Source organism: Asparagus officinalis, chromosome 5 (assembly GCF_001876935.1).
Source record: "Asparagus officinalis chromosome 5, Aspof.V1, whole genome shotgun sequence".
NCBI lineage: Eukaryota > Viridiplantae > Streptophyta > Magnoliopsida > Asparagales > Asparagaceae > Asparagus > Asparagus officinalis.
The window spans coordinates 121780172-121806475 of NC_033798.1; the positions used below are offsets into that span (position 1 = coordinate 121780172).

At 39.1% G+C, this 26304-nt stretch overlaps 1 protein-coding gene across 1 annotated transcript in view; it reads left to right on the top strand.

Annotated features, from left to right (window-relative positions):
- The window catches only part of LOC109841018 (pre-mRNA-splicing factor ATP-dependent RNA helicase DEAH7), a 14270-nt gene continuing 1618 nt past the window's right edge, over positions 13653-26304 (top strand). Inside the window, 19 exon segments of the mRNA XM_020409858.1 lie at positions 13653-14091; positions 14337-14388; positions 14488-14620; positions 14720-14929; positions 15396-15466; positions 15832-16024; positions 16139-16321; positions 16460-16590; positions 17443-17540; positions 18421-18526; positions 19206-19383; positions 20925-21154; positions 21243-21422; positions 23325-23396; positions 23480-23656; positions 24330-24391; positions 25770-25922; positions 26022-26298; positions 26301-26304. The exon segment at positions 26301-26304 is cut by the window's right edge and continues 1618 nt beyond it. Coding sequence (XP_020265447.1) covers positions 14383-14388; positions 14488-14620; positions 14720-14929; positions 15396-15466; positions 15832-16024; positions 16139-16321; positions 16460-16590; positions 17443-17540; positions 18421-18526; positions 19206-19383; positions 20925-21154; positions 21243-21422; positions 23325-23396; positions 23480-23656; positions 24330-24391; positions 25770-25922; positions 26022-26298; positions 26301-26304 — 2464 coding nt within the window. The 5' untranslated portion in view covers positions 13653-14091; positions 14337-14382.

Sequence of the window (26304 nt, forward strand, 5' to 3'; positions counted from 1 at the left end):
ATCGCCAAAGGCTTCGAGGTACTCAACCCCCAGTTCTTTAGCGAAACTGAGTCCTATGAGTAATGCATTATATTCGGCTACGTTATTTGAGCACGGTTCAGTCAACGAGTAAGCTCGAGGCATCACGTGTTTTCCCGGGGAAACTAAGACAACTCCAACTCCGGAAGAAATCTTAGAACTTCCAGGAGCACTTGCAACATTAGTTGCTCGCGAAGCGCCGTCGAAGTATAAACGCCATACTTGTTGGTGTGAAGTCGCGTTGACTTCGTGGGTTTCATCAGGTAGGTCGTCATATATCTCGGCGGTATCCGTAGTTGGATTGTCTGTCAGGAGATCACAGATGGCCTGTCCTTTTACTGACTTCTGTTGCTTAAAATGCAAGTCGTATTGGGACAAGAGTAAGGCCCATTTTGCTAATCGCCAGCTCATGGAAGCTGGTTGAGTCATGAATACTCAAATCGGATTAACTTTAGAGATGACATAAATGGTCTGTCCAACCAGGTAATGTCGCATCTTCTGAATAGCGAATACCAAGGCGAGGCATTCTCTCTCAATCATGGGATATCGAGATTCTGCGCCTACCATGGTTCGGCTCAAATAATACACTGCCTGCTCGTGAAGCATGCTCATGATCGTTATCGTCATCTTGTGCAAGTAATGCACTTAATGAGTGGCTCGTCGCCTTGACATAAATCAAGAACGATTTGCCCGATTTCGGTGCGATGAGTACAGGAGGTTTCGAGAGATATTCTTTAATACTCTCGAATGCCTTTTGACAAGCGTCATCCCATACAAAAGATACGCCCTTCTTTGTGAGCTTGGAGAATGGTTGGCATTTTCCTGAGAGGTTCGAGATGAACCGACGAATATAAGCTAATCGCCCTTGCAATCCTCTGAGCTCCTTGAGGTTTCTCGGAGGCTGCAATTCATTAATCGCCTTTACCTTATCAGGATCGATGTGAATACCTTTGGTGGTGACGACGAATCCCAGGAATTTACCACTAGACATTCCGAGGAAAGACTTGGTAGGATTCATCTTTAATTGATGGGCTCGCATCAAGTCGAACATGGTCTTCAAGTCCTTAATGTGATCTTTTTTATCACGACTTTTCACGACCAAATCATCTACGTAGCATTCGACAGTCTTTCGGAGATGCTCCTGAAAGATCTTTGACATGGCTCGCTGATATGTAGCACCTGCATTCTTCAAGCCGAAGGGCATAACCGTGTAGCAGAAAACGCCGAGAGGTGTTCTAAATGCAGTATGCTTTTCATCATCTGGATGCATCTTTATTTGGTTATAACCAGAGAAACCATCCATAAAAGACATTCTCTCGAATCCGCACGTATTGTCGATGATAACATCCGTGATGGGAAGGGGAAAATCATCTTTTGGGCAAGCAGTGTTGAGGTCTCTAAAATCAATACAGACCCTGATCTTCCCATTTTTTTTAAGGACCGGGACAATATTGGCAAGCCATTCTGGATGTTTCGATTGCCTCCATCATTTGCGGACGAAACCGTCTTTGTTGCTGTTTGATAGGCTTGACATCCGGCTTAATATTGAGACGATGTACTGCTACGTTTGGGTCGAGTCCTGGCATATCTTCGTAATTCCAGGCGAACACATCGATGTACTCCCTGATAAGAGAGATTAACTCTTCTTTCTCTTCCGGCGGGAGGCTATCGCTAATGAATATAGGTTTCGGATTATCTTCACTACCCATATTCACCTGAAGTACTTGATCTTCGGTAGGAGGCTCCCTTTGCTCAAACCTATCACCGTACTGCATATTCAAGTGATGAACCCAAGGGTCTTCCCAAGTCGGCATCTGATCGTCTTCCTCTATTGTGGCAGGATCGACCGTAACCATGTTTGACATCAATTTTTTAAACATTTCACCGATACTAGTGTCGGAATCCCAAGCTGAAGAATCAGAAGAGTATCCGTTTCTAGCTTTGTTAGCAATTTGATCGATGATTTGCCAGCAACACTCGTCGTCAGATGAGGAGACGTAACCTAGACCTCTCTTATAGCGATAATAGTCGTCAGGTTTTCCTTTTGGTACATAGGCCATTCGAGGTGGAACTCGTGGACCTCGACCAAAGCAAAGACCTTCTCCAAGTGTGAAGTCATACCCATACTTCTCCATTAGATCGCGCGCTTTTGCGTCATATCTAAATAGATGAGGGGCAGGTTTATCTTCATCGTCTTCTTCTTCTAAGAAGTGATCGGGTATCGGAGCTTCTTTTCCTTTGCCGTAGACGACTTCTTTTTCACCCCCTATTCCCGCGGGGATGACAAGTGTTGCTCCGCATGGATCTTGTACCTGCTTTTTCGTCATACAAAATGATTGAAGAGGCATATACAAATCAGGGTTATCATAAAGCTTTTTAGTGACATTATCAAGACACATCGAGTACTCTAAATCATCATTTATTGATAGTTCTTCGGCAAGTTGCCAATTACAACTACTTTCCGATGATTCATCATCGTCAAGATTGATTACAATGGGTACAATGTCATTAAGTACAAAACCACCATCATAATCAAACCCAGCTTCGGTATCAGCTTCATCTCCGCTGTCCGTCCCTTGGGCCGATGGTTCAGTATCGGATTCAGTACGCGACCACCGTCTTGACTTTATTATTTGTGTCCACATATTTGAGGCACTGGTGTAAAGTTGACGGGACTATAAGGTTACCGTGGATCCAAGGTCGACCCAATAGTAAGTTATAGGACGTTTCTGCGTCAATCACATAGCAGGTAACTTCTGATTTTAAATTCCCGATCTGGCATTTGATTCGAATCTTCCCCAAGGATCTGGACCCGCTGGTGTTGAATCCGTAAATCGTAGTGCCGGTGGAGGTTAGTTTGCTAGTCGGGATTCCGAGATGATGCATCAGTCGGAATAGCATGATGCTAACAGCAGAACCCGGATCAACTTGGATCCGGTTGACCATGTTGGAGCCAATGTGCCCTGTGAAATACAAATGCCGATCATGCTTTGAGTTCTTCGTCTGCATGTCTTCTTTGGTAAAAGAGATGCATGGAAAATGATGCGCCGCGAGATTGCAGTGTTGAGCTGACGGCTCTGGTCCTTCAGGAGATGACTCGATTCGAGTTAAGAAAGCTTCAGAGTCGCTCAAGGCCTCTTGTAATGCTTTCCTTGTATCCTTGGAAAGACGCAACAGCTCGTATAGGGTTATCCTAGCCGGGATATTGGCTAACTGCGCCATGATGTCAAAATAGGGCGGAGAGCTTGCATTTCCCGGTTTGTCTCTCCCAATCGGATGATTGAATCGAGACTGTCTCGGGTTTTGGGCTTCTTGACGTAAAGGCTCTTTCCCCTTCTCCTTCTGCCCGACTTTCTCTGTAGCTATAGGCGTTGGGGGAATTGCTGCAATTCCCAGTTCTGCCAATGTCTTGGAAGGAGCGGTTTTGGTACCTAATTGCTCGGAAGCATCCGGGTACTTGTAGTGATACTCATTCCCACTTCGGGTTGCAAAGGCCTCCTAAGGCTTCCTGCTCATCTTCAGAAAGTGGGAAGGCTGGAATTCTGTCGTCATCTTCTCCTGGAATAGCAGAAGCTCCATAACAAGACTTACCCTTTCCTTTTGACTTTTTCTTGGAAGAGGTTCCAGTCCATTGCTCATCTCCGATCAAGTCTGGATGAACCCAAAGAATCTCACCATTCGGGGTTGAGTGTGGCACAAGTCCTTTCTGGCGCTGTTTGTGTGGATCATCATTCACCGTCTTTACTGCTGCATTTATCACTGGTTCATGTTGGAACCAGTTCAAGGGAACAGAGCCGAAGCTAATCGACACTGCATTCGCACCCACTTTCTTCTCCTTGGGTTGCTTCATAGTGATGACCCCAACATCGATTAGAGCTTGGATCTTGTCCTTAAGGGCATAGAACGCCTTGGTAGGATGGTGCACCGCTCTATGAAATGCGCAGTATTTTGGATCATTGATTCTCTTAGCATCTTCCTGATCCTGGACTGGAGGCAATTTGATCTTGTTATTCTCAATGAGGTACTTGAAGATACCGGGAACTTCATCCTCTTTGAACGAATAGACTTTTGGGAACTTCGGCTCCGAGGCTTTTGGCTTCTGGGTCTGCTGTTGCCACCTTGATTGTTGAGGCGCCTTTTGCTGCTGCTGTTGCGGCTGCGCTTGCCCCTCGAAGTATGATTGTGTCCACGGCATTTGATTGTTTTTTCTTTACCCTTTAGGCGACAAAATTTTCAGGTTGCGCGAGCATTATTGCTATTTGGCCCCTTTCCGCCTTCTTCCTTTTAAGGAATCGCTCGGCTCGTTCTCCTCGCACTTTCAAGTCCTTCCACGTCTTTGGTGGCGCCATTCCCGTAGCTTCGAGGATGTCCAATGAAAGATTATTGTGACAAGTCTCGAGGATAAAATCTTCACTGACCGGATCCCTGCAGTTCATTGCTTTGTTTCGGAATCTCTTCACGAAATTTTCGACTGTCTCACCATTCTTCTGCTTCTCATCGAATAGTGTACCGATTGAGATTTCGGTGTCATCATCGAAGAAGTTTGTCAGAAACATATCTTCCATGTCGTCCCAACTGCTGATACTCCCGGGCTTGAGACGGCGATACCAGTCGAAGGCTGCTCCGCGAAGAGTGCCGACGAATGACCGCACCATAAGTGGTTCATTTCCGGAAATGATTCCTAAATGAGACTTAAAATATATTAAGTGTTGGGTAGGGGAACCCTTTCCATCAAACGGCGTAAAGTTGATTAAATTAAACTTTGTCGGATACGGAATTGATTCCCACTCCCTTGGGTATGGACATGGTATGCCGGACCTTTTCACTTCTTGAGCATTCATCAACGCGTTAATTTTGCTCTCCAAGTCCTTCATCTTCTTGTCTTCACTCGTACCTGTCTTCGAGTGGCTTTGGGGAGAGGTAACGTGGTCCTCTTTTGCATTATCATCCACGGGACCGCTTCCATTGTCGTTGTTGACAGGAGGGATATTTATGTTGACATTATTCCCTTCCCGTTCATTCTCATCTTGATTCTGATTATTGCGTCGACTGGGTTCTCCTTGGTGAATTGTCAGTGCCGTGATTTGCTGGTCATGCATCTCTCTCATTTGCTGCATGGCCATCTCCATCTCGAACTTGAAACTTTCCCTCTGCTTAGCCAGGGCATCTTCAATCATCTTGGTTACTTGTTCGGCGCTGATCATGAGTGACTCGTAAGGTTGCCCCGCACTAGACGCCGTGTCATCGGATGCTATAGCCGAGTAGGAGTCTGAACCAGCATCTGACGCCTCCTCTTCCAAAGGAAGTCCCTTTTGCATCCTTTGGTAATTCTTTCGCCTATTGATCCCTGACCGCAATCGAGTCATGCGCTGGGACGCTTCGGCAAGCTGATCTGGGCTAAAGTGTCGTGTCGATTTCCCTCTGCCGGTCATATTAGCAGACACCTCTAGGAACTCGTCCTCTTGGCGGACAGGCTTCTTCCTACGGAAACGCCTTGGCTTGGTCTCGGACTCAAAAGTCGCTCGTTCAAGTCTATGCTTTTGCGAGCGTAAAAACTTAACGGGCTCTTGAACTTCGACACGCAACCCAATGCGGTCGGTAACAGGGGCTTTCCCTTTGTTATCTTTCTTGGGGGGATTGATACGACCCCCAGTCTGATTTGTCATTTGGGGACCTTTCAATGGTCCCAATCGCTCCTTGACAGGTGCTTTACCTCGGTTCTCCGGTAAGGGACCGAGACGACCTTTCAACGGAACCCTGGATCTAGAAGGACCCACGTTCTTACCTGACTCCGCCGTAAGGTGCGGGGCAAGGGAGACGGGATCTGGATTTGATGAAGGTTGGATGGCATTTCCGTCCACCTTTGCCTTTGGTGCTGGTTTTGCCTTTGGCACCCACATCTGCTTGTGTTTTGATGGCTTTTTGACCGTCTCTTCTTTCTGCATCTCTTCCGCTTTCTGCAGAAGGACTCGGGCATGCGCAAGCAACGCGCGGCGTTTCTTGATTCGCTCTTCGAGGGTTGAGCGAGTCCTCTTGACACGAACCCATTCGTTCGTTTCTGTCTTGGAGGAGGAGTTGGTTGTGCGCCGTTGTTGCTCTTGGCGCTGTCTGGACTTTAAATCCTCATTGTTGCGGATCCCGTCCATCGATTCTGCGGCCTTGGCCAATTGTCGTGCAAGGCGTTGTCGCCGTCTTTGGCGCGCTCTCTTCGACAAAGTTGGAGCAACTTCAGCAGTCGCCTTTGTGGCGGAAGGGAGATCTGGATCTGCAGCCTCGACCTCTTTGGATGCCGCCGGGATGTCACGGGGCACGGGTGCAGCAGCGGCGATGAGATCTTGGATCTTAGAGCCGAAGGTCCCGCGAACGTCTTTGGAAGATGAGGTCTTCCTGCGCCTGTTTGGAGAGGCGGATCTGGAGGAGGAGGAAGAGAGGTACTCTTCAAACTTCTGTTGATCGAACTCGTATTTGATCTCTTCGTTCACCCGGATCTTGAATGCCGGTTGCGTCACGACAGCCTCGGCAGCGAGGCCGTTGGCTTCCACTGTGGTCGCCAGCTTGTTTTCGTCAAAAGTTGCCTCCATCATTGATTTTATTAAAACTTCAAACGTTACAAATGAATTCAAACAACGAAAATAAAAATTACAACTTTCTTGAAAATAAACACAAGATCCGTTTATCGTCTCTTGCTTGCGTGGGTCTTTAGCCTGTGACGGGGACGTCGATATCCGTGGACTACCTGGCAATCAGATCTGATCCAGAAAAATCGGGCAGAGCTTCGTCGATCCGTGAGGAGATCTAGAAACTTGAAGCGCCTATCTGGAAAAAGCGAGATATTTGCTCTTCTTAGGATTACCGACGAGGGGTAATGCTAAGGAACGGATGCGGGTGATGTAGATCTGATGAAGAACTCTCTTGTGTTGAAGTGCTCGATCACTCTTCACTCCAGCAGGGCTTCGCCAATTCTCCAAAAATCCAGATCCCCAAAAAGTGAGGCCTAAGGCTTCTATTTATAGGCGACACCCCTGGGGTGTCCTCAAAAATCTAGGACGCCCCTGGGGCGTCCCCAAAAGTCTAGGACACCCCTGGGGCGTCCCCAAAAAATCTAGGACACCCCTGGGGCGTCCCCAAAAATCTAGGACACCCCTGGGGCGTCCCCAAAAATCTAGGCGTCCCCAAAAATCTAGGACACCCCTGGGGCGTCCCCAAAAATCCAGGACACCCCGCTGTAAATTCTTCGTCCGAACCCGGATTTTAGTGATTCGAATTACGTTGGAATTCTGACGAAGAGTTCTATCAGCCCCGATGGTTGGATTATCTGTAGAACGAACGAGACACGAAAGGCGTTGTTCTTTTTGTAAACATCGCGGGGCTCTCGATTAGCCTGTGTCTTCGTTATTCCGAAATTCTGTCAGTTCACGTAGTTCGTCGATTCACTTCAAACGTTCACCGACGTCAATTGAACTCCTATGAACCAGATGGTGACGTTCATTGTTGTTCCTTAACACTGAGCTATTCGTGGAGACCTATAGGCAATTTTCGATGCCTACAAATATTACATGGCATTTAAACTCCCAGCTGCAATTTTTAATAAGATGCTCAACATATAGCATAAAAAACCATACCAACCAAAAAATTATGTTAAATTTCAAATAAATGCCTAGTGCTAGATTAACGAATTCAGTCTGCTACTCTAGCTACAGATAAAACTAATACATTATAGCAAAGCAAATTAAAAGATAGACTTGTGAATTTAGCCTAGATTTTGAAATAATGTATACCAATTTCACTTCTAAGGCTTTCTTGACATGAATAATCGTCTCTAATCCAGGTAGAGAAGAATAGAAATTGCGTCTCTAGCATTAATTATAAAATAACACTCTTAGTCCAAATTAATACACTATTCAAAAGTCAATAACAAAAGTCTATATAAATAATCAAAAAATTGGAAAAACTTGCAGAGGTTTCCTCCAATACATCAAAAAAAAATCACCATAAAATTGACGTTAGAAGCAAGTATTTAAAGGACCTTGATGTAGGAGCATTGATATCTAAAACCCAGAATTTTTTTATCTAAAGATCCAATTGATGAATCATCAAGAACTTACTAAAAATCCAAGATCATAAATTTTCAACGAAATAGATTTTAAAAATTACCTGAGGCTGGACGTCCCATCTTGGCCTTTTCATCGGCCGATGATCGATAAGGGTACTTTGATTCAAGCATTTGAGGCTGGACGTCCCATCTTGGCCTTTTCATCGGCCGATGATCGATAAGGGTACTTTGATTCAAGCATTCAATCGCTAGTAAAAAGATTTGAAGAGATTAGAGAGAGAGAGAGAGAGAGAGAGAGAGAGGATTTGGGGGAAGAACGAAAACCCTAGCTTGAGGATCGTCAAAGGCGGTGGTCGGTCCTCAGCCCAATTAACACTCTAATTTGTACTTAGCATGGGAAGAACGAAAACATGTTCATTATTTATACTTCATATCTAAAGATCCGGCCACCACTCCCTTTAGAAACTTGAACATCTTCTCCTCTCCGTCGATCTGATAGCGATCTTTTCTAGTTGAGAGAGAGTGTGCGCGCGGTGGTTTTCTCTCCAATCTGGTGAAGAGAGAAGAGGAATTGGAAGAGGCAGAGGAAGGGGAAGGGCCTGAAATGGAAAAGACGTGGGATGTTAGAGAGGAAATTATTTAGGAGGTAAGTCTGAAAACTGAAAAGACGTGGGAGGAGAAGATGCAACTGGCAATACAATTTGTGCGGTTGTGGTGAATTAAGAGCACAATAGACAGTTGTCGGGAATTGAAAGCAAAATACGTGGAAAATGAAAAAGTTTACTGTTCATCCTGAGGTTTTCCTTTAGTTATAAAGGAAAGTAGATTCGCCACCGTATTTCATTGAATCCACCTCGAGGGCAAGGTCGTCATTTTGCAGGGGGGTTAAGGAATACTTCGTATCATTTTTCCTCCATGTTATGAACGTTATTGGCCACAATAAAACAAGTTTTTCTTTTTTGGTAGGAAGGGATTGTCCTATTCCTTTATTTTATGTATGTATTTATTTGTTTCGATAGATGACGATAACATAAGTCGTGAGGGGAAATAATAAATGACCAACACATATATAATTTGAAGGATTTAAGGGCAAGGAAGTATTTTCGGAGTCCATGGACTATAATAGCACCCTCTACCCCTCCTTTGTTTAGTCTAAAATATTTGGACCAAACGCCTTACTATTTTATTTTAATGAAAAAGGTTTATTACCTCAAACTAATATGCAATCCAAACATAGTCGGGACTTCTTAGAGGGTATTTATGCCATTCATGATTTTAGATTTGGATACTACCTTAATTCAGCCATCAACCTAGTCTTTTTCTCAGAAAATCCTCTTTTGGGTAAATTTCACAAAACCACTCTTAACTTTTGGTTCTCAGATAACCTCTTAACTTTCAAAAGTCATGAACCCCCTTAAGTTTTGGGTTTCTTAGAAAACCCCCTTCAACTTAAATTCTTGCCCCCCCATAAAATCCTCCTAAATGGGTTTGTTTGGGAAGTGGTTTCTGACAAAACTTGAAGGGGGTTTGTAGCATTTTGAGAGTTAGTGGGTATCTAAGAGACGCCCACACTTAAGGGGACTACATAAAACCTATTGTGTTAAAGTCCCTAACCTTTACACGGAAACTACAGAAGTTGTGATGAAGGTTGATAGTTATATTTTTATATTATAACATGCCCCAGTAGGTTGAGCCGCTTTTTATGAGCTGAACCTGGACGCAACGGTGTTAATTCTTAGAAAATCCGCTTTGAATTTATGGCCGGTGGGTTTTGAACATGAGTTGCTCTGATACCATGTTATAAGTCCATAATGTTTATAATAAAACTCCGAAGTTATGGTGATGATTGAGAATTATAGTTTTATATTCTATCATTCCCTAAGGTCATAACGAAAACTGGAAGTAACAAGGTTAGTTTGGTTTCTTCTTCTCCTCCTCCTTTTTTTTGCGTGTGTGTGTNGTGTCGTGGCGATTTGAAAGTTAGTAGGGGTTATCTGAGAAAGGGGGTTTTGTGAAATATACCCTTTCTTTTCTCTGTGTGGATTTCAGAACAGATGAAGTTCTTTTAACATTTGGTATCTGCATTATGAGAAAGAAAATTACTAAAACTACAACACAATTTTGAGTGAAAAAAATCTGGACCACGGAGAATGTTATTTATCACCATCCTAGCAAATTTACTATCTCGTTTATCCTATTTAAAGTTTCTAGTGTAGGATGCCAGAAAAGTCCAAATGTTGCCAGTAAAAATCAATAGGAAAATAGTCCTCTTTAGTTCATTGCATTAGAACATTATAAGCTGGAAGCGTATAAGGCTACACATGAGAACGATCATCTTACTGAATAAAATAGGAGGTCAGATGACCTATTTTGAATAGGAAAATGATAGGGGCACACCATGAACCACACCTCCAACCACACCTCATCTCTTGCTACAGTGCATCGAGCCCCCAAATGAGATTTAATTTTTAAATCTCATTTGGGGGCCCGGTGCACTGTAGCAAGAGATGAGGTGTGGTTGGAGGTGTGGTTCATGTGTGCCCCTAGTGCCTCTCTTTTGAATATTATGTCCAGCGTACTTTTAATGGATCTTCCACTGCAGTAGAACTCTGAGGTTTCGTTGGGGCTGAAGGTTGTAACTGTATTTTAGCAGTGGTTTCTTTCTTTCTTTCCTCATCTCTTAAATCCTGTGTTAAATACGTGACTGGTGGGATTTGAACTTGGATCTCTGATACCATTTTCAAGTCCCTGACTCCCCTCCATTGGGTCAAAACTCTGAATTCACGGTGAGAGATCCGGGTTATAATTTCACATTCTGCCGGTTACCAATAGTTTCATTGATAAGACTATTACTTTTGCCCATGTAAATAAGTATATTAACATATTATAACATGTAAATAGGTGGTTCATTTGATTGACTAGTAAAAAGCGGCTGTAGATATTTTCATGTTCGATTTGCTAAAATACTCTAATTATTGTATTTGTTAGTGAACAGATGTGGATTAGTACTTTATTACATATTCACTAAAAGGGAATGAGAGCAAAGCAGAGTAAAACTGACGGCAGGTTGCCTGCGGATAAGACCCAATTCTATGTTTTGGAAGCAAAGAAAGGGTTAAGATCATCTCCAACCCATTGCACTAAAATGGTGCAAATTTTGCATCAAAATGGTGCAAATTTTGCATCAAAATAGTGCAAAAGTCACATCAAACAGTAATACATCTCCAACCCATTGCACCATTTTTTGCATCAAAAAAGAATATTCTCAGTTTATTTCCTTTTATCTATTTTTATATTAATTAAGAGGTAAAAATAAATATTTATTTTTTTTAAAAAAAATGAACAGTAATAGGGCGGATGAACAGTGCAACGCCATATTTGGTGCAGCACTGTTCAACTGCACCAAAATGGCGCAGAAAATGGGGCTGGGTTGGAGAATGAACAGTGCAACAAAAAGCATTGTTTGCACCATTTTGATGCTGGGTTGGAGATGCCCTAAGAGAAGAAGCATTCAACCTGTTCAGCCCGAGCTTATCAATAATAAGGTAATTTGTTTTCTTTGGAAGGTGTGCCATGTAATTTCTGATAGTACTGAAATATTTCAGTGCAAAAAGAAATTGTGCTAGTTTTCTTTCACAGACGCGAGGCATATGTCTTCTAGTTCTGCATCCTGTACGTATCTGTTTCCATCTTTGACGTGAATGATTCGTAGCGCACCGGATAAGATCCTAAAGCTGATATGGATCGTACACTTGGTCTGCATTCGATCATATAATTATATATATCAGACATACATATTTGTTAATTTTTTTCCTCATAGGGCTGTTTGTTTGCCTAAAAAAAAAAGAGGGAAATCAAAGAAATGGAAAACTATTTTTGGACATGGGGGTGTGGATTGGCTTTGTAAGTTTTTGGTTTAAACAGTAGTTCATGCTTTATGGTTGGGAGTATGTTCTTTTTTTGTAACAACCAGTTATCTTAATTTAGCTGGCTGGAATACCTTAGTGGTATTCCATCCTTTCTCTCAAAAAAAAAGAAAAAGAAATGGAAAACTATTTTTAAGAAAAATTGTTTTGGAAATGTTTGGTTGGCTAAAAAAAGAAGGAAATCAAAGAATTGAAGATGAGATAATGTTAGTTGTCACCTTATTATTGGATGATGTGAGTGATTTTTTAAGAAAACTTGTTTTGATGTTGTTTGGTTGGCTAAAAATATAAGGAAATGAATTATAAGAAACTTATTTCTTGTAATAGGTTGCTTTCTTTTGTTCATTCTTAAAAATAAGAAAATAGATGAGATGAGATGACTTGTCATTATATTATTGAATGATGTGAGTCACACTTAAGGAAAACGTTTTCCTAGTTTTTTGGGAGGAAATGAGTGGAAATAAAATGTTAATGAGATGAGATGAGTTGTCACCATCTAGTTTTTTGGGAGGAAATGAGTGGAAATAAAATGTTAATGAGATGAGATGAGTTGTCACCATCTTATAGGATGATGTGAGTGATTTGAAATGAGATGAGTTGTCACCATCTTATAGGATGATGTGAGTGATTTGAAATGATGAGATGAGATGAGTTGAGCGATGTTGTGGATGAAAATAATATTTTATTAGATGTGGTGAATGGGTTGTTGGATAAAAATAATATTTTATTAGATGTTGTGAATAAGTTGTTGGATGAAAATAATATTTTATTAGATGTTGTGGGTGAGTTTTAGGGATAAAAACGAATGAAATTACACTTTTTGAGATTTCCACATTTTCATTTCCAATTTTTGGTTTTTAGGAAATCAACCAAACAGACCTAAATCTCATGGTACTCCATTGCATAAGTTCATTTTTTTTGTATAGAAAGCCGCAATTTCTTTCCATGATAAACATGTCCGACAGCATCGCCCTCCATAGCCTTCAACTTAATATTTTCATGGTTATACACAAATGCAAAAAGAAAAAAAAGGGAGAAGAAAAGAAAAAGAAAAAAAGGAAGATATATGCCCAATCATTTTATACTTCGTCCTAAAAGAATTTTTCAAAAAGGTTCATGAATGATTTATTAGAAAAATATATCCATATTTAAACACGGTACTTTCTTAGAGAAAATCTTACTGCCCCTCCAAATTGAGGAAGTCCTATTGTTGCTAACAGTAATCGGATCATTGTGTGTCCGGCAAAACACCCCCTTAAACTAGTTTAAGTCTTAACTAGATGAGGATTCCAGGTAGGCGGTGACCCAATCCTAACTTACTTAAGGGGGAGAAAAATGAACTTAAAAAATGAGCTAAAATTAGCAAAAAATAAACAAAAGCCGTCAAGGACTAGTTGCGAAACATTCCCTTACATTTCCAAACGTTACGACGTTACGAGAACATAATCGACTCCGGTTTCAAATTATATTCTTTTATCGGATTAGGGTTTGTACTTTCACAATCAAAGGGGATATTCGACCCTCACCTTTTCGAGTTCTTAGTTCTGATGGGGAACTCAACTTTAACCATACCCATTTAACTATCAGGCCCATCATTTAATCCGTCCGAAACCCACCCATTTAATCAAATGGGTCTAATTGGACTGGGTCATCTTAAAAAGTTGTAGATGGGCTCTAAACGCGCCGGCCCGTATACACCCATTTGCCCGCCCATACGCCTTTCTCTGGTCGCGTTCGCTCGAGAGCCACGGCAACCTACGGTCGACGGCAGTCGTCATCCCCAAATTCATCCAACCCCAAAATCATCATTTTTTTTCTCTCTCTGCGATTGCTGTAGAGATTGAGAGGGTGAACCGCCTTTGAAGAGTTAATCTAAGTTTCACCGACATCAAATAAAATCTCTGGTCGGAATTTCTACCCCTTTCTCTTGCCCTAATTTCTATTTTCAGAATTTTCAAAAATATATCGTCTGGAGCGCTTAATTGGTATGCTGGGTACCTGTTTCTATTAAAACCCTAGGAAAACCCTAATCCAACAACATCGCCGGAAAAAAAACCGTAGGGCGACGATCGCCGCCGCCTACTCAGCCGTTAGGTACTGTGCTTGCTCTTTGTTAGCTTCTCCTTAGGGACCTTGGGATTTTACGTTAATTTAAGAAATTGATGTTATTGAATAAAAGAATTAGCAAATTGTACGACTTATTTCAATTTCTGAAAAGAATCTGTATCCTCTTTGCTATTGATAGGCAATGAAAGATTCAATCTTTGGATCAAAATTGTTTATTATTGGATGGATTAATAATTCTTTAAAAGCTTACGGTAGTTTTACTTTTGCTGCAGTTTAGTGGTTGCTGTGAGTTTTGAGGAATTTAAGTTCCAGTTTAGTATGGAGGTGAGCTGCAAGATTTGATGCAAATGACGTTTAGGATTGTAATCATGGTCGAATCACATCTCTCATTATATTGAGATTTCTTTGCCTTGATTGCTGCAGGGGGGAGGGAAAGTCATGGACTTGAACCAGACTAGAGCTGTTTTGGCACCCGAAGAAGAAATCAAAGGAGGACTCTCTGTGCCTAATAAAGAGAGAGTTATCTTCAGACCAACTGAAAGAAAATCGATTTTAGGTATTATCTTTTGTCCAAAATTAATTTCTTTATTCTTTTTTCACAGTGTTTTCTTAGTTTGCTAGATACTAAACATCTTCTTCAATACAATCTGAACAGGTTTAGATGTTCTTGCAAATGAGAAAAGACAAGCCAGAGGGGATGCAGGGTTTAAAGCTCCTGCAGACAGAACAGTTTTGACCATGAGTTTGATAGAGGAAGATGAAAAATCTAGTGTAGAAGATACTGACGGGGATTCGTCAATAGGTTCACGTGGTCTTGCACCACGACGCTATCGTGGGACTAATGCCGAACAGAAGTCACCTTCAGGTAAAATACTAATGTCGTATGTTGTAATCAATTTCACAAAGCACTTTTTTAGGGAATTTTTCATTTAATGAACATGTCAAGTATATAGTGAAATTAGTTTATTATCGTAAGCATTAGGTAAGTTAGCATGCTTCATTTATCGCATATGCTGATATGGAGAAGGTTAACTGTAGTATGGAGGGTTGTCTGCTTAGCTATTCAACTATTCTGTTCAAAACTGCTTATTTTACAATTTGTTATGTTATTCTGAACCAAGATGTACCATTACTTGACAAAGCTTTTTTATTCAACTCGTTATCTTGTAGGACTGTAATACTCACATTGATGGGTGATGAAACTACTGTGTTTGTATAGTTTCAGTAGCATATATGCCTCGCATTTAACGGTCCTGCTATATAACGATTATTTTAACTTCTTTCTTGTGTTGTCATACTCTAATATGGATAAGTTGCTTGATTGCTTTTAGAATCTGGTGTAACACATGAAGGTGAAGGGCGCTACACCCCACGCACACGATATGAGAGTCCACGTCATGAGGTATGGTAGTCCTGCACCATTTATGGAGTCCATTTTCCTTGGTTGTTCAAGTTCTTCATTGTTTCTGTTGTATCAGTCCTTGTAAATCACCTTGTTCTTTATTTTCATGAGAATTTGACTTGTGTAATTTACAGTTTTATGCTTTTTGTACAAAAATGCATACGTTTAATGTGTATTAGTTAATTTGTACGATAGCTAGTAAGTATATTTAATGAAGCCAAGAAATAAAAATTTTGATTATACGTTTATGAAGTATGAGAAGAAGCATGTACACATGATGCATGTACTACCCTGTGGTTCTTGAGTTACTCCTATGTGATCATCTCTTCTTTGTTTATTTACAAATTCACTATATAAATTTGAAGGTGTTTGCTCCTGGGAGTTCTTGGAGCGACAGGAGTTATAGCTCGAGTAACCATGATAGGAGGGAGAGACAAAAATATGACAGGGACAGACCACATTATAGCAGAAGAGAAGAGCATAGGAGATCTACAAACGAAAAGTATTTTTCTGATTATGGAAGAAAAAGGTCTAAACACGAATCAAATAGGACACCAGGTTAATTTGCTTTATCTTTTACTGAAGTCTATGTTTTTTTTCTCCACTTTTTCTATGTTTAGTTACTTGATTAATGTATGTTGGACAAGTTCTTATTCTTCAAACATCTAGCAGGTAGATCTGATTGGGATGATGGACGGTGGGAATGGGAAGACACTCCCCGTCGCGAGGATCGGGATGGTCATTCTGTCTCTCGAAGGCATCACCATCCTTCACCATCCCCAATGCTGGTAGGGGCCTCCCCTGATGCACGCTTGGTGTCCCCATGGTTGGATGGTCATACACCTTATCATGCAGGTATATCATTCTCTTTTATGGAAAGTTCAAATATCTAGATGTTTTGGTTGTCGCCTTTGAGTTCTCATCTTCATCTTTCCTTTTCCTTTACGTTGAATCGTGAAATTGTGAATAATATAACTGCCAACTTTTTTTTAGCTTCCCCATGGGACCATGTTTCTCCTTCTCCTGTACCGATACGTGCTTCTGGATCTTCAAGAAGAGCTCCAGTCCCTCGTCAAGGTGGGAGATCACATCAACTAACCTTTTCAGTTGCATCAAGCTCTGAGGTATTGTGACTTCCGTATATCGTGCATTTTCAGTTAAGTCAATTAAACATGCATGCAACAATCCAAGAAGACATGTAAGTGAAATTTATGACTAATGACAGCTGAAATCTCCTGGAACAGTTAGCATAAGTAATTAAGTATTGATATGGGACTTCATGCTTATCCCAGTTAATTCCTTTTGCATATGGGTTATCTGGTTTTAATCAGATGGGTACAACTTAAATGAGGTTAAGTTTCCAATCCATCTATATTGGTGTATCTTTTGGTATGAAGATCTTACACATCTATCTTTAATTGATCAAATGGTAATTGGTCTTTGGTAGAGGATTTTGATTATCCAAGCCGCACATCAGTTCCCCTTTTCGTTCTTCATTCTCTCTTTAGTGTCCAGAATTTGAGGTTCCCAATTTGGATTCCTTGCTCTTGTTCTGCATTTGGACCCCCATTTTGGATTGTTAGGATCAAACCCGAACCAAAGTTGTCAGCCATATCATCAAGTGTTGCTCTAAAGTACCTCAATCAATTTTTAGAGAACTATATTCTTAGAGAATGAAGGCAATGGTGAGAGTACCGGAAACCAGATCAGCTTAGAATGGTGTTTGGCTAGATTTGTTTGGTTGAGACCATGAGCCTATCCTAATAATTGAGTGTCCAATTATTTATGGCATCTATGGTAGAGTTACTATTTTCTATAACTGGTTCCGTATTTTGGCTATTTTGATTTTGAATCCTCTATTTTCAGAATGTTCTCTTCGATAGTCTCCTATATGTACACATTAAACGGTATTTGATGGTTTGAGGTAGCGGGCAATGATTGATTCTTTTCTTTTGTATGTTTTTGTTTTGTATCAGGACAGACAAGCTGGCAAAATCACAGGGGCTGAAGATGAAAACTATGAGATCACCAATGAGATGCGTCAGGAGATGGATTACGATGCTGATCGTGCATGGTATCTAACTGTACTCATCGAAATTTGGAACTTCATAAAACTGAATCACCCCCCACCCAAAAAAACCTCTTCCGCTCTCTTTTTCCCCTCCTCTCCCGGGGATTTGGGCCCACCCCGAATTTAGGTCTAATCCAAATTCTCTAGGTAGAGATCTCTAATCCTCTCCATTTCTCGAGGATTTTTTATTCTCTAACCGTAAATGTGGAGGGAGGGACTTATGTTTTACTCTCAAACCGTAAATGTGGAGGGCATAAGTTGGGAGGGAAGGAGGGAAAAGTAATATTTTATTCTCTAACCGTAAACGTGGTGGGCGGAAGTTGCTTCTCATTATAAATTCGAGGTTAAATTATCAAATATGAAGATTTGAGGGGTAATTTTTAAAATAGTAATGGGTATATAAGTGAAAAACCCTCACTTAGATTGGATCTCCAAAATATTAACTGATATGTGCTTCTCTATGTTTTTTTATTGATGAGAGTTTATGTGCAATTCAGTGGAATGTTGCTCTTTCCCCATTTTTCCACATTGTTCATTATGATCTTCAAATTTCAGCTAAAAATCCAAATGTTTTAGTTCCTTTGTACTTGCGCATAATTTATAGTGAAACATGAACTCTTGAAAAGTTGTCTTCTCTGCATTCATGTGCAGCTTNCCCCCCCCCCCCCCCCCCCAAAAAAAAAAAAAAAAAATTGTGTGCTCTTAATATTTCCTAATAGAAAACCATGCCTATGATTGATTTAGATGTATGCATGTCACGTGTCAAATTGTAGGAAATATGAGCCTTCTATTTGCCTTTTGTTCATTGAAGCTATAGGTCATGTACAGTACAATATAGATTAATTTTAATTATTTTCTCTTCTCTTTGACAACCTTTCTGTAGGTATGACAGAGAAGAACACAACACCATGTCTGATGACAGGGCGTCACTGTTTCCTGGGGATGAAACTTCTTATCAGAAGAGAGAAGCTCAGTTTGCTAAAAAACTGGTATATACTATTTACAAGTTGTTTCCCTTCTTAGCTATAGTCATTGTCTTCCAGTTATTTTTTTGTGTAGAAGGGAAGAGTCATGTTGGCTCCCAGCCATCTCATGGCAAAGAACCGGGTTAAGTAAATTAATCAAGATGGATCATAACTCATAGTCGCATGGTATTAACCTGTAACAGAGATCCAGTTCTGTGCCGTTTTAATCCAAGTCAGATTTCAGAATGCAAAATAAAGTCCAGTATTTTCTGATGTTTTTAAGTCCAACCCTTTGTGCAAAATGCAAACTAAAGATGACATGCTAGCATCTTTTGACTGCCATATGATCTTTTTTGTAAGTTGAAAGTAGCAAGATCGCAGGGACATCTTTTGGTGATACCAGAATCCTAGTTTGTCAGATGATATACTGATTATATATTCTGCAGAAAGTCATAATGAACAGAACTATTATTCTTTGATGTGCATCTTAATAAGTATATCTGCCAATAAAACAGTATCTTGTGTTATTTGTTTGTTTGTATTTCATGAAGATTGATATCAAGTTAGGGAGCCCACTTACATCCACTCACTTCCAGAACAATATTCATTACAATTATAGTTGGTCCTCATCATTTACTTAAGCTCTACACAGGTATGCTTAGTAGTTGTAAAAAAGTAATTTTAGTATTTATGATGACTGCAGACGAGGAAGGATGGAAGTTTGATGACTCTTGCACAAAGTAAGAAGCTGTCCCAACTGACAGCTGATAATGCTCAGTGGGAAGACCGTCAGCTTTTGAGGTCAGGAGCTGTCCGAGGTACAGAGCAGCAGTTGGAGTTTGAGGATGAAGATGAACGCAGAGTTATACTACTTGTTCATGGTAAGTTATTCAGTCTGATAATGGCAGGTCTTTGCAAATTGATAGAATTATATACATAACCCCTACTTAAACCTTTTTGAGGTCTGTGTGGATTCTCAAATAGGTACTTCGAAAGTACTTGAAGCATTACTCATAAAAATTCATTTCTAATAAAGAAAACATGTGATAGTGATGACTTACTGCAACACATCATGGTTCTAAAATTAACAATATCTTTAAACATAACCACTTGATATGGTTGAGAAGTCTCCATAATGGATGTCTTTTCATACAAGCGAATGTATATTATATGCATGCAGATATCTAACCTCATCAGAATTGCGTATATGGCTATGCTGCTATATGCTCAAACTGTGAATATAATTGTAATGTGTGAAGAAAATTTACCCTCCAAAAAATATATAATAAAATCATATTACTTGCAAGAACTTCGTAATGGGCCCGCATAGTCTAACTTTTTAACATTTTTATGTGTCTACGCTCCTGCATGAATAATATATATAATTCCATATTAAAATATGCAAAATGGCATGAAAATTTTAAAAAATGCAACAAGCAAAACAGTAACAAATGCGCAAGTTAGAAATAAGCAAGTAACTATGGAGAAATTAAGCAAAGGTTTTAAGTATCAGATATTGGCGAAATATCAGACGGCCGGTGTATATCAGGGAAGTATAGGGGATATGTAGTAAATATTGGAGTGCCATATAAACTGATGTGCATATACAATGTAATGTCCTAAAATGTAATATAAACATACTTAAATCTAAGCATAAAAAGATGTAAATACTATATGTTTAGAATCATTAACCAATTGTAGAAATTTAAGGAAAGGAACATACGAGAATTTTGCTAAAAAACTTCAATAGGGATGGGATTTTTACTAAAATAACATTAAAGAAATTTTGCAGAACTATATTGTTTTATGACAAACTACATAAAAGGATATACTGGCCATGTCAGGGATATATCGCCAAAAAATTGCCAAACAGCGAGGAAGGATAATAAGACTATATCATTTTGCTCAAGCCTTATAAAAGGATATATCGGCTGATATATAGGGGGCTACATCAGTGATATTAAAACAATGCAGTAACATATTTAAAACTTCAATCTATACAATGAAGTCACTGGGTCCAAATTTAAGTTGTTAAAAGTTTTAGAAACCAAAACACAAGTTATATAATGAAAAACAATACAAAGTTTCATATACTATTCCTTGTCATCTTCATTGCACACGTTCTCGTCATCTAACTCATTTAGATTTCTGTTTCTATTTTGATGTTGCTCTCGTCAGACCAGAAGATAATGAGGAATATGTGTTTGTTAACACATTCATGCTAAAGCAGCTTACTTGGAGATTTCTTTTAATTCTCTGTAGCAGCATACTGTCATATTGGTCATGTTTACTTATGTTTTTTGTTGCCTACTTTTTATTCACTTTTACTATTTGCCTCTGTTGCTTTATTGCTTACATTATTGACCTGTACTTAATCATTTGTGCAAAAACTGATGCTTATGTTGTGTATATGTTGTTTCAGATACAAAGCCTCCTTTCTTGGATGGAAGGGTTGTGTTCACAAAGCAGGCTGAGCCTGTAATGCCTATAAAAGATCCAACATCCGATATGGCTATAATCTCGCGGAAAGGTTCTACATTAGTTAGGGAAATTCATGAAAAACAGAGTATGAATAAGTCCCGTCAACGATTTTGGGAGCTGGCAGGATCAAAACTTGGAGACATTCTAGGTGTTGAAAAGACAGCTGAGCAGGTACATCCCCCTAATGGTACTGAGAACTTACTGATTTATCTAATTTCTTAGTTAGACAACTTACACCTTGTTATGGTTCAAATTTCAGATAGATGCAGATACTACTGTAGTTGGAGAAGATGGAGAGGTAGACTTCAAAGAGGATTCTAGGTTTGCCCAACACATGAAAGTTAAGGGAGAAGCTGTGAGTGATTTCGCCAAGTCAAAATCACTTTCAGAACAAAGGCAATATCTCCCAATATACTCTGTCCGAGATGAATTATTGCAGGTTTGTTTTCTTTTTTGTTTCTCACAGAGCACTTCCAGATGTTATGCATGCCTTCTGATCTTTATGTATTAATTTTCACCTTGACTTTGATTTCTGGAAAAATAGTTATCAGAAAAGAAAAACCAGTGTAGGAGAGAATTTTCCTCAACAAGTTTAGCCAAGGAACACAATAATTGAGTGATACTCCTTCATTTGGAGCTTCATTGTATGAATGATTCTAGAGAATGCATTTCTCGTTACTATGTGTTCCAATAATCATGATATTTTGAGTAGTAGAGGTAATCAGGGGTGACATCATAGTGTGATCGGGTGTTCAGTTACACATCTTTGACTGGACAGTGCGTCAAAAAAGCTCAATCAGTAGTTTGGTATAAAACCTTTCCAATCTGCTAACATGTGCTTAAAAAGGTTGAGGGAAACTGCAAACTACTTTAACTTGAATATATTGAGATCTTGGGATTCATATGCTTTATTTCCTCATATACTTTCCTTAAATTAACTATACCATATATTAATGCTTGGTTCATAGACATACTAGCCTGATCAACTAAATTTAGCATTTTCTAGTGAAATCCTCCATTGTTATGCGGTGCAATTAATGCCATTATAATCAATAATTTTATTGACATCTATAGAAATGCATTATTTATGCTTTGGAAATTCATTATTATATTATGACACTTCCCCTTTTTGAACACCGACTCTTTTCCTGGATATCTTCATAACTTATTGCTGCATATTTAGAGTTTTTACTTGTAACAGATTTGCAACCTAAGAACATGTACTTAGGGAAGGTCAAGAAAACATGCAAAGCATTTAAAACTTGTTTGCTTAATTTCTGCTTATTCTTCTCCTAAAGTAATGATGCATATTCTAATGTGTAATGCATTAATGTCAACTCTAATTGGCCTCCTCAGTGAAATGTGCAAACAATACCTGTTTCTATTGGTGTCTTTTTTTTTTAATTTTAATTTTTATAAATCGAATGAAATCCATCATTATGCTTAGCAAATCATTGGTACGCTATGGTATCTCTCTTTTCAGAAATCTGATTTACCTCTTCTAGGATGCCTGTCTAAGATTTGTGCACATAACTCTTTTTTTTAGTTCAGATTTGCAATGTACAAACATGGTACTTATAGAAGGTTAAGAGGACAAGCAAAGTACTTAAGTTTAATTTAACGAGATTGCTGGACTGTATGCTGCATTCCACCTTATCCTCATTCAATATTTCAATGCTTCATTCTTGGATGTACTAGCCTGACCAATTTAAGTGTCTTCTACAGAGAAATGTTCAAACTGCATAGAGCATGCTTGCATTGTTTATTTATTAGGAACATATTCAACATCCACAGTGTCTTTTCTGCTTTGCAACATGGCGTACTATCCTGACCTATTCAATTCTTTGATTTACTCGCTTGACCAATTCAATTGTCTTCTACAGAGAAATGTTCACACCGCATATAGCATGCTTGCATTGTTTGTCCTGTTAGTAACATCTTCAACATCCGTATAGTCTATTTTCTGCTTTGCAACATGGCGTACTATCCTTTAGAAAACTGACTTACCATGCTTAAAATTTTTCCTACTATTTGTATGCATGTCCATTTTTCAGTTTTCTACATTTTAGTTATATTTTTTCTATGTTAACTATTATTATTGCATTTTTTGAAGGTGTAATCCCTTTTAGCATTAGCCAAAAAAAAAGTTGCAGTTTTAAAATTTCTTTCTCCATGATATCTTCTGGAATCTGCTGAAAAATTGTCTGTCTATATTGCCTTTCATTAAGATTATCTATTCATGTCATTATGTCCTAATATGGCTATTCATGTCATTATGTCCTAATGTGGCTGTGTCACATTGTTTTTATTTATTTTAACTAGTACTTGATTTACTTGATAGGTTGTACGGGAAAATCAGGTAGTTGTTGTAGTTGGAGAAACAGGTTCAGGAAAAACAACACAGCTGACTCAGGTTAGCCCCAATTTCATAATTTCTATATTGTATATGAAGTTTTGAGTACAAGATGTTTACTAAATTAGAGAATTACCTGATAGTATCTATACGAAAATGGATATGCCGCTGCTGGTATTATTGGTTGCACACAACCCAGACGTGTGGCAGCTATGAGTGTTGCAAAACGTGTCAGTGAGGAGATGGAAACAGAGTTGGGTGACAAAGTTGGCTATGCTATCCGCTTTGAGGATGTTACTGGTCCAAATACTGTAATAAAGGTGAATGCTCGTTACTATCTTAAACTTTGTGCATGTTGCTTCTTCTATTTATTTTGGAAGGTCTTACTTGTCTTAGAGATTTTGAAATTTCACGAGAAACACATCTCATAGTTCCATGCTCATGTTATGTTCTTTAGTGGTAGGTTATTTCTGCTTTTGGATAATTTTTCAAGCTGCGGGAAAAACAGATAATCGCTAACCTTATCATAAATTGGTTGCAGTGTGCATATACAAGTGTTGTTGATTTAGTTCCCCCTCAATTAGATTGATCTCTGCTTGATAAGTTTTTTCTTTTGAGATTCTTCTCTTAATAATGCAGTACGTTTCCAATTAACTTCTTCAATAATATGATGGCTCACGTCCACATATATCTGGGTTTAATATTTGGAGTTGTTTTTCCCTCTAGTACACTTTTAAATGATTATTATGTATGCATATGTTGATGTGCTTAGCATATTAGACATTCTTTGGTTAATGTTCTTTTTGTGTAAGATGAATTATTCCTCAAGTTATTTCCTGTCTGATTGTACCTTGGTTATTATAATGGTGTTACAAGCTTCCTTTCTAGACCAGACCGCTGATGATTTTTTTAACAAGCTTTCTTTTTATACCAGACTGCTGATGATTTTTTTCGTCCTCTCTCTAACCTGGTCTTCTGTTGGAAACTCTACAGTATATGACTGATGGAGTACTTCTTCGGGAAACACTAAAGGACTCTGATCTTGACAAGTACCGGTATATTTACTGCACTTTCCTCAACATCTCATTGATCATGACATAATTTGACATTTTTTCTTTATCATATACTGTGCTAATAGCTGGGATCATTTTTATGAGTCTTCCTTATTCTCTCTTAATGTTTTACTTTTAAGTTGCCCATTGTGTTCTATATGGTTGATCTCATCTCTCTAGGATAGTGCCAAATTTGTCATAGCTAGGTTGTGATCTAGTCTGTGTGCATATGCTATAACAGTTCTTCTCTTTTCTGTTTCTGACTCTTTGGGGGAGCCAACAGTCATTCATGTGTTTTAACATGTTTGAATAATTGATCTGGTCTATACAAGCCTAGCTATATTTTTGACTGAATATTTATTAATCTAAAAACTGGTCCCTCAGAAGAGTAAATAAAAAAGGTAGTGCTTTTGAGTGACCATCTTAGGTGTTGTTCCTTGTAGCTCTTTTGCATAATATATGAACTAGCATGTGTGAAATGTCACTTTTATGCATTTTCTATCTGTTAACTTATGACTCAGAAAGTTGGACCTTATTGTTCCAGCGCAAATAAGACAATTGATGAAAAGAGAAGAATGTTCACTTGTTACCAGTTGTGGATAAATAGTGATAATAACCAGATATACTGCAAGGATAAGAAACAAGGGTGAGAGGATTATCTTGTATGGTGAGGTAAGGGGTTAGAGTCTCCAAAGCATGGGTTGCCTGAAATCTGATTTATTGTCCATATGTAAAATTTGATTTTACTCTTTTTGTTTGGCAATATGTTAATAAAATGCTATTAACTGTACCTGAACTTGGATTGTAATCCCTGTAGATCCTAACAATATTCATGCTATGAGATTATTCTCCCGGATCCTTTGATTAAATTTTTTTTCCAATCAAAAGAAGTTCTAGCATAGTCACTGAAGCTAATTATATATAAAAAACTTATAACCACCTGCAGTTAAATGCATTTCTACCAGAGCTTCCTTATGAATATGTCTCTTTTGTAATAATTACATTATGGAAATGCTAAACAGCAGACTTTTCTCTTAATTTTTTTATTCATTTCTTTTTCTGCACCTTATTAGCTTGGCTTTTGTCTGGTCCCAGTTCTGCAAAGTTCTTGTTGAATAACTTGGTCAAAAGTCTACATGATTGATTGTAGAAGTGTCGCATGTTTGGTGGGGATTATATAAGATTTGCACCTACAAAGGTTCAAAACAAGTACAATTATATGCTGATGCATTTGCTGCAAAACACTTGTATGCAAGAGATTCTTCTTACAGATGTGAAATGCAGTGTTGATCTTAAGAATTTCCTACACCAGATAGTTCTATATTTTATCAGTTACTCTTATGCTTGTCCGACATCTAATATGTTAAATATGTTATTTCAGTGTCGTTGTCATGGATGAAGCACATGAGAGGTCACTAAGTACCGATGTGTTGTTTGGAATTTTGAAAAAAGTAGTAGCTCAGCGACGAGATTTCAAGCTTATTGTGACATCTGCAACTCTGAATGCGGAGAAGTTCTCCAACTTTTTCGGAAGGTAAGATTTTGTATATTATATATGTCCACACGGCTAAGTGTCTTCCACTTGTGTCACACAGTTATTGACTACCATATTTTTTTTCATCAATTTTTGCAGCGTGCCAATCTTCCATATCCCTGGGAGGACTTTCCCTGTAAGCATTTTGTACAGCAAAACACCTTGTGAAGACTATGTTGAAGCAGCTGTGAAGCAGGCAATGACTATTCACATATCAAGTCCTCCTGGTGATATCCTTATCTTCATGACTGGACAAGATGAGATTGAAGCAACTTGTTACGCTCTAGCTGAGCGAATGGAGCAACTCGTATCTTCTGCAAGGCAGGCTGTAGCCAAGCTCTCTATTCTCCCTATCTACTCTCAGCTACCGGCTGACCTTCAA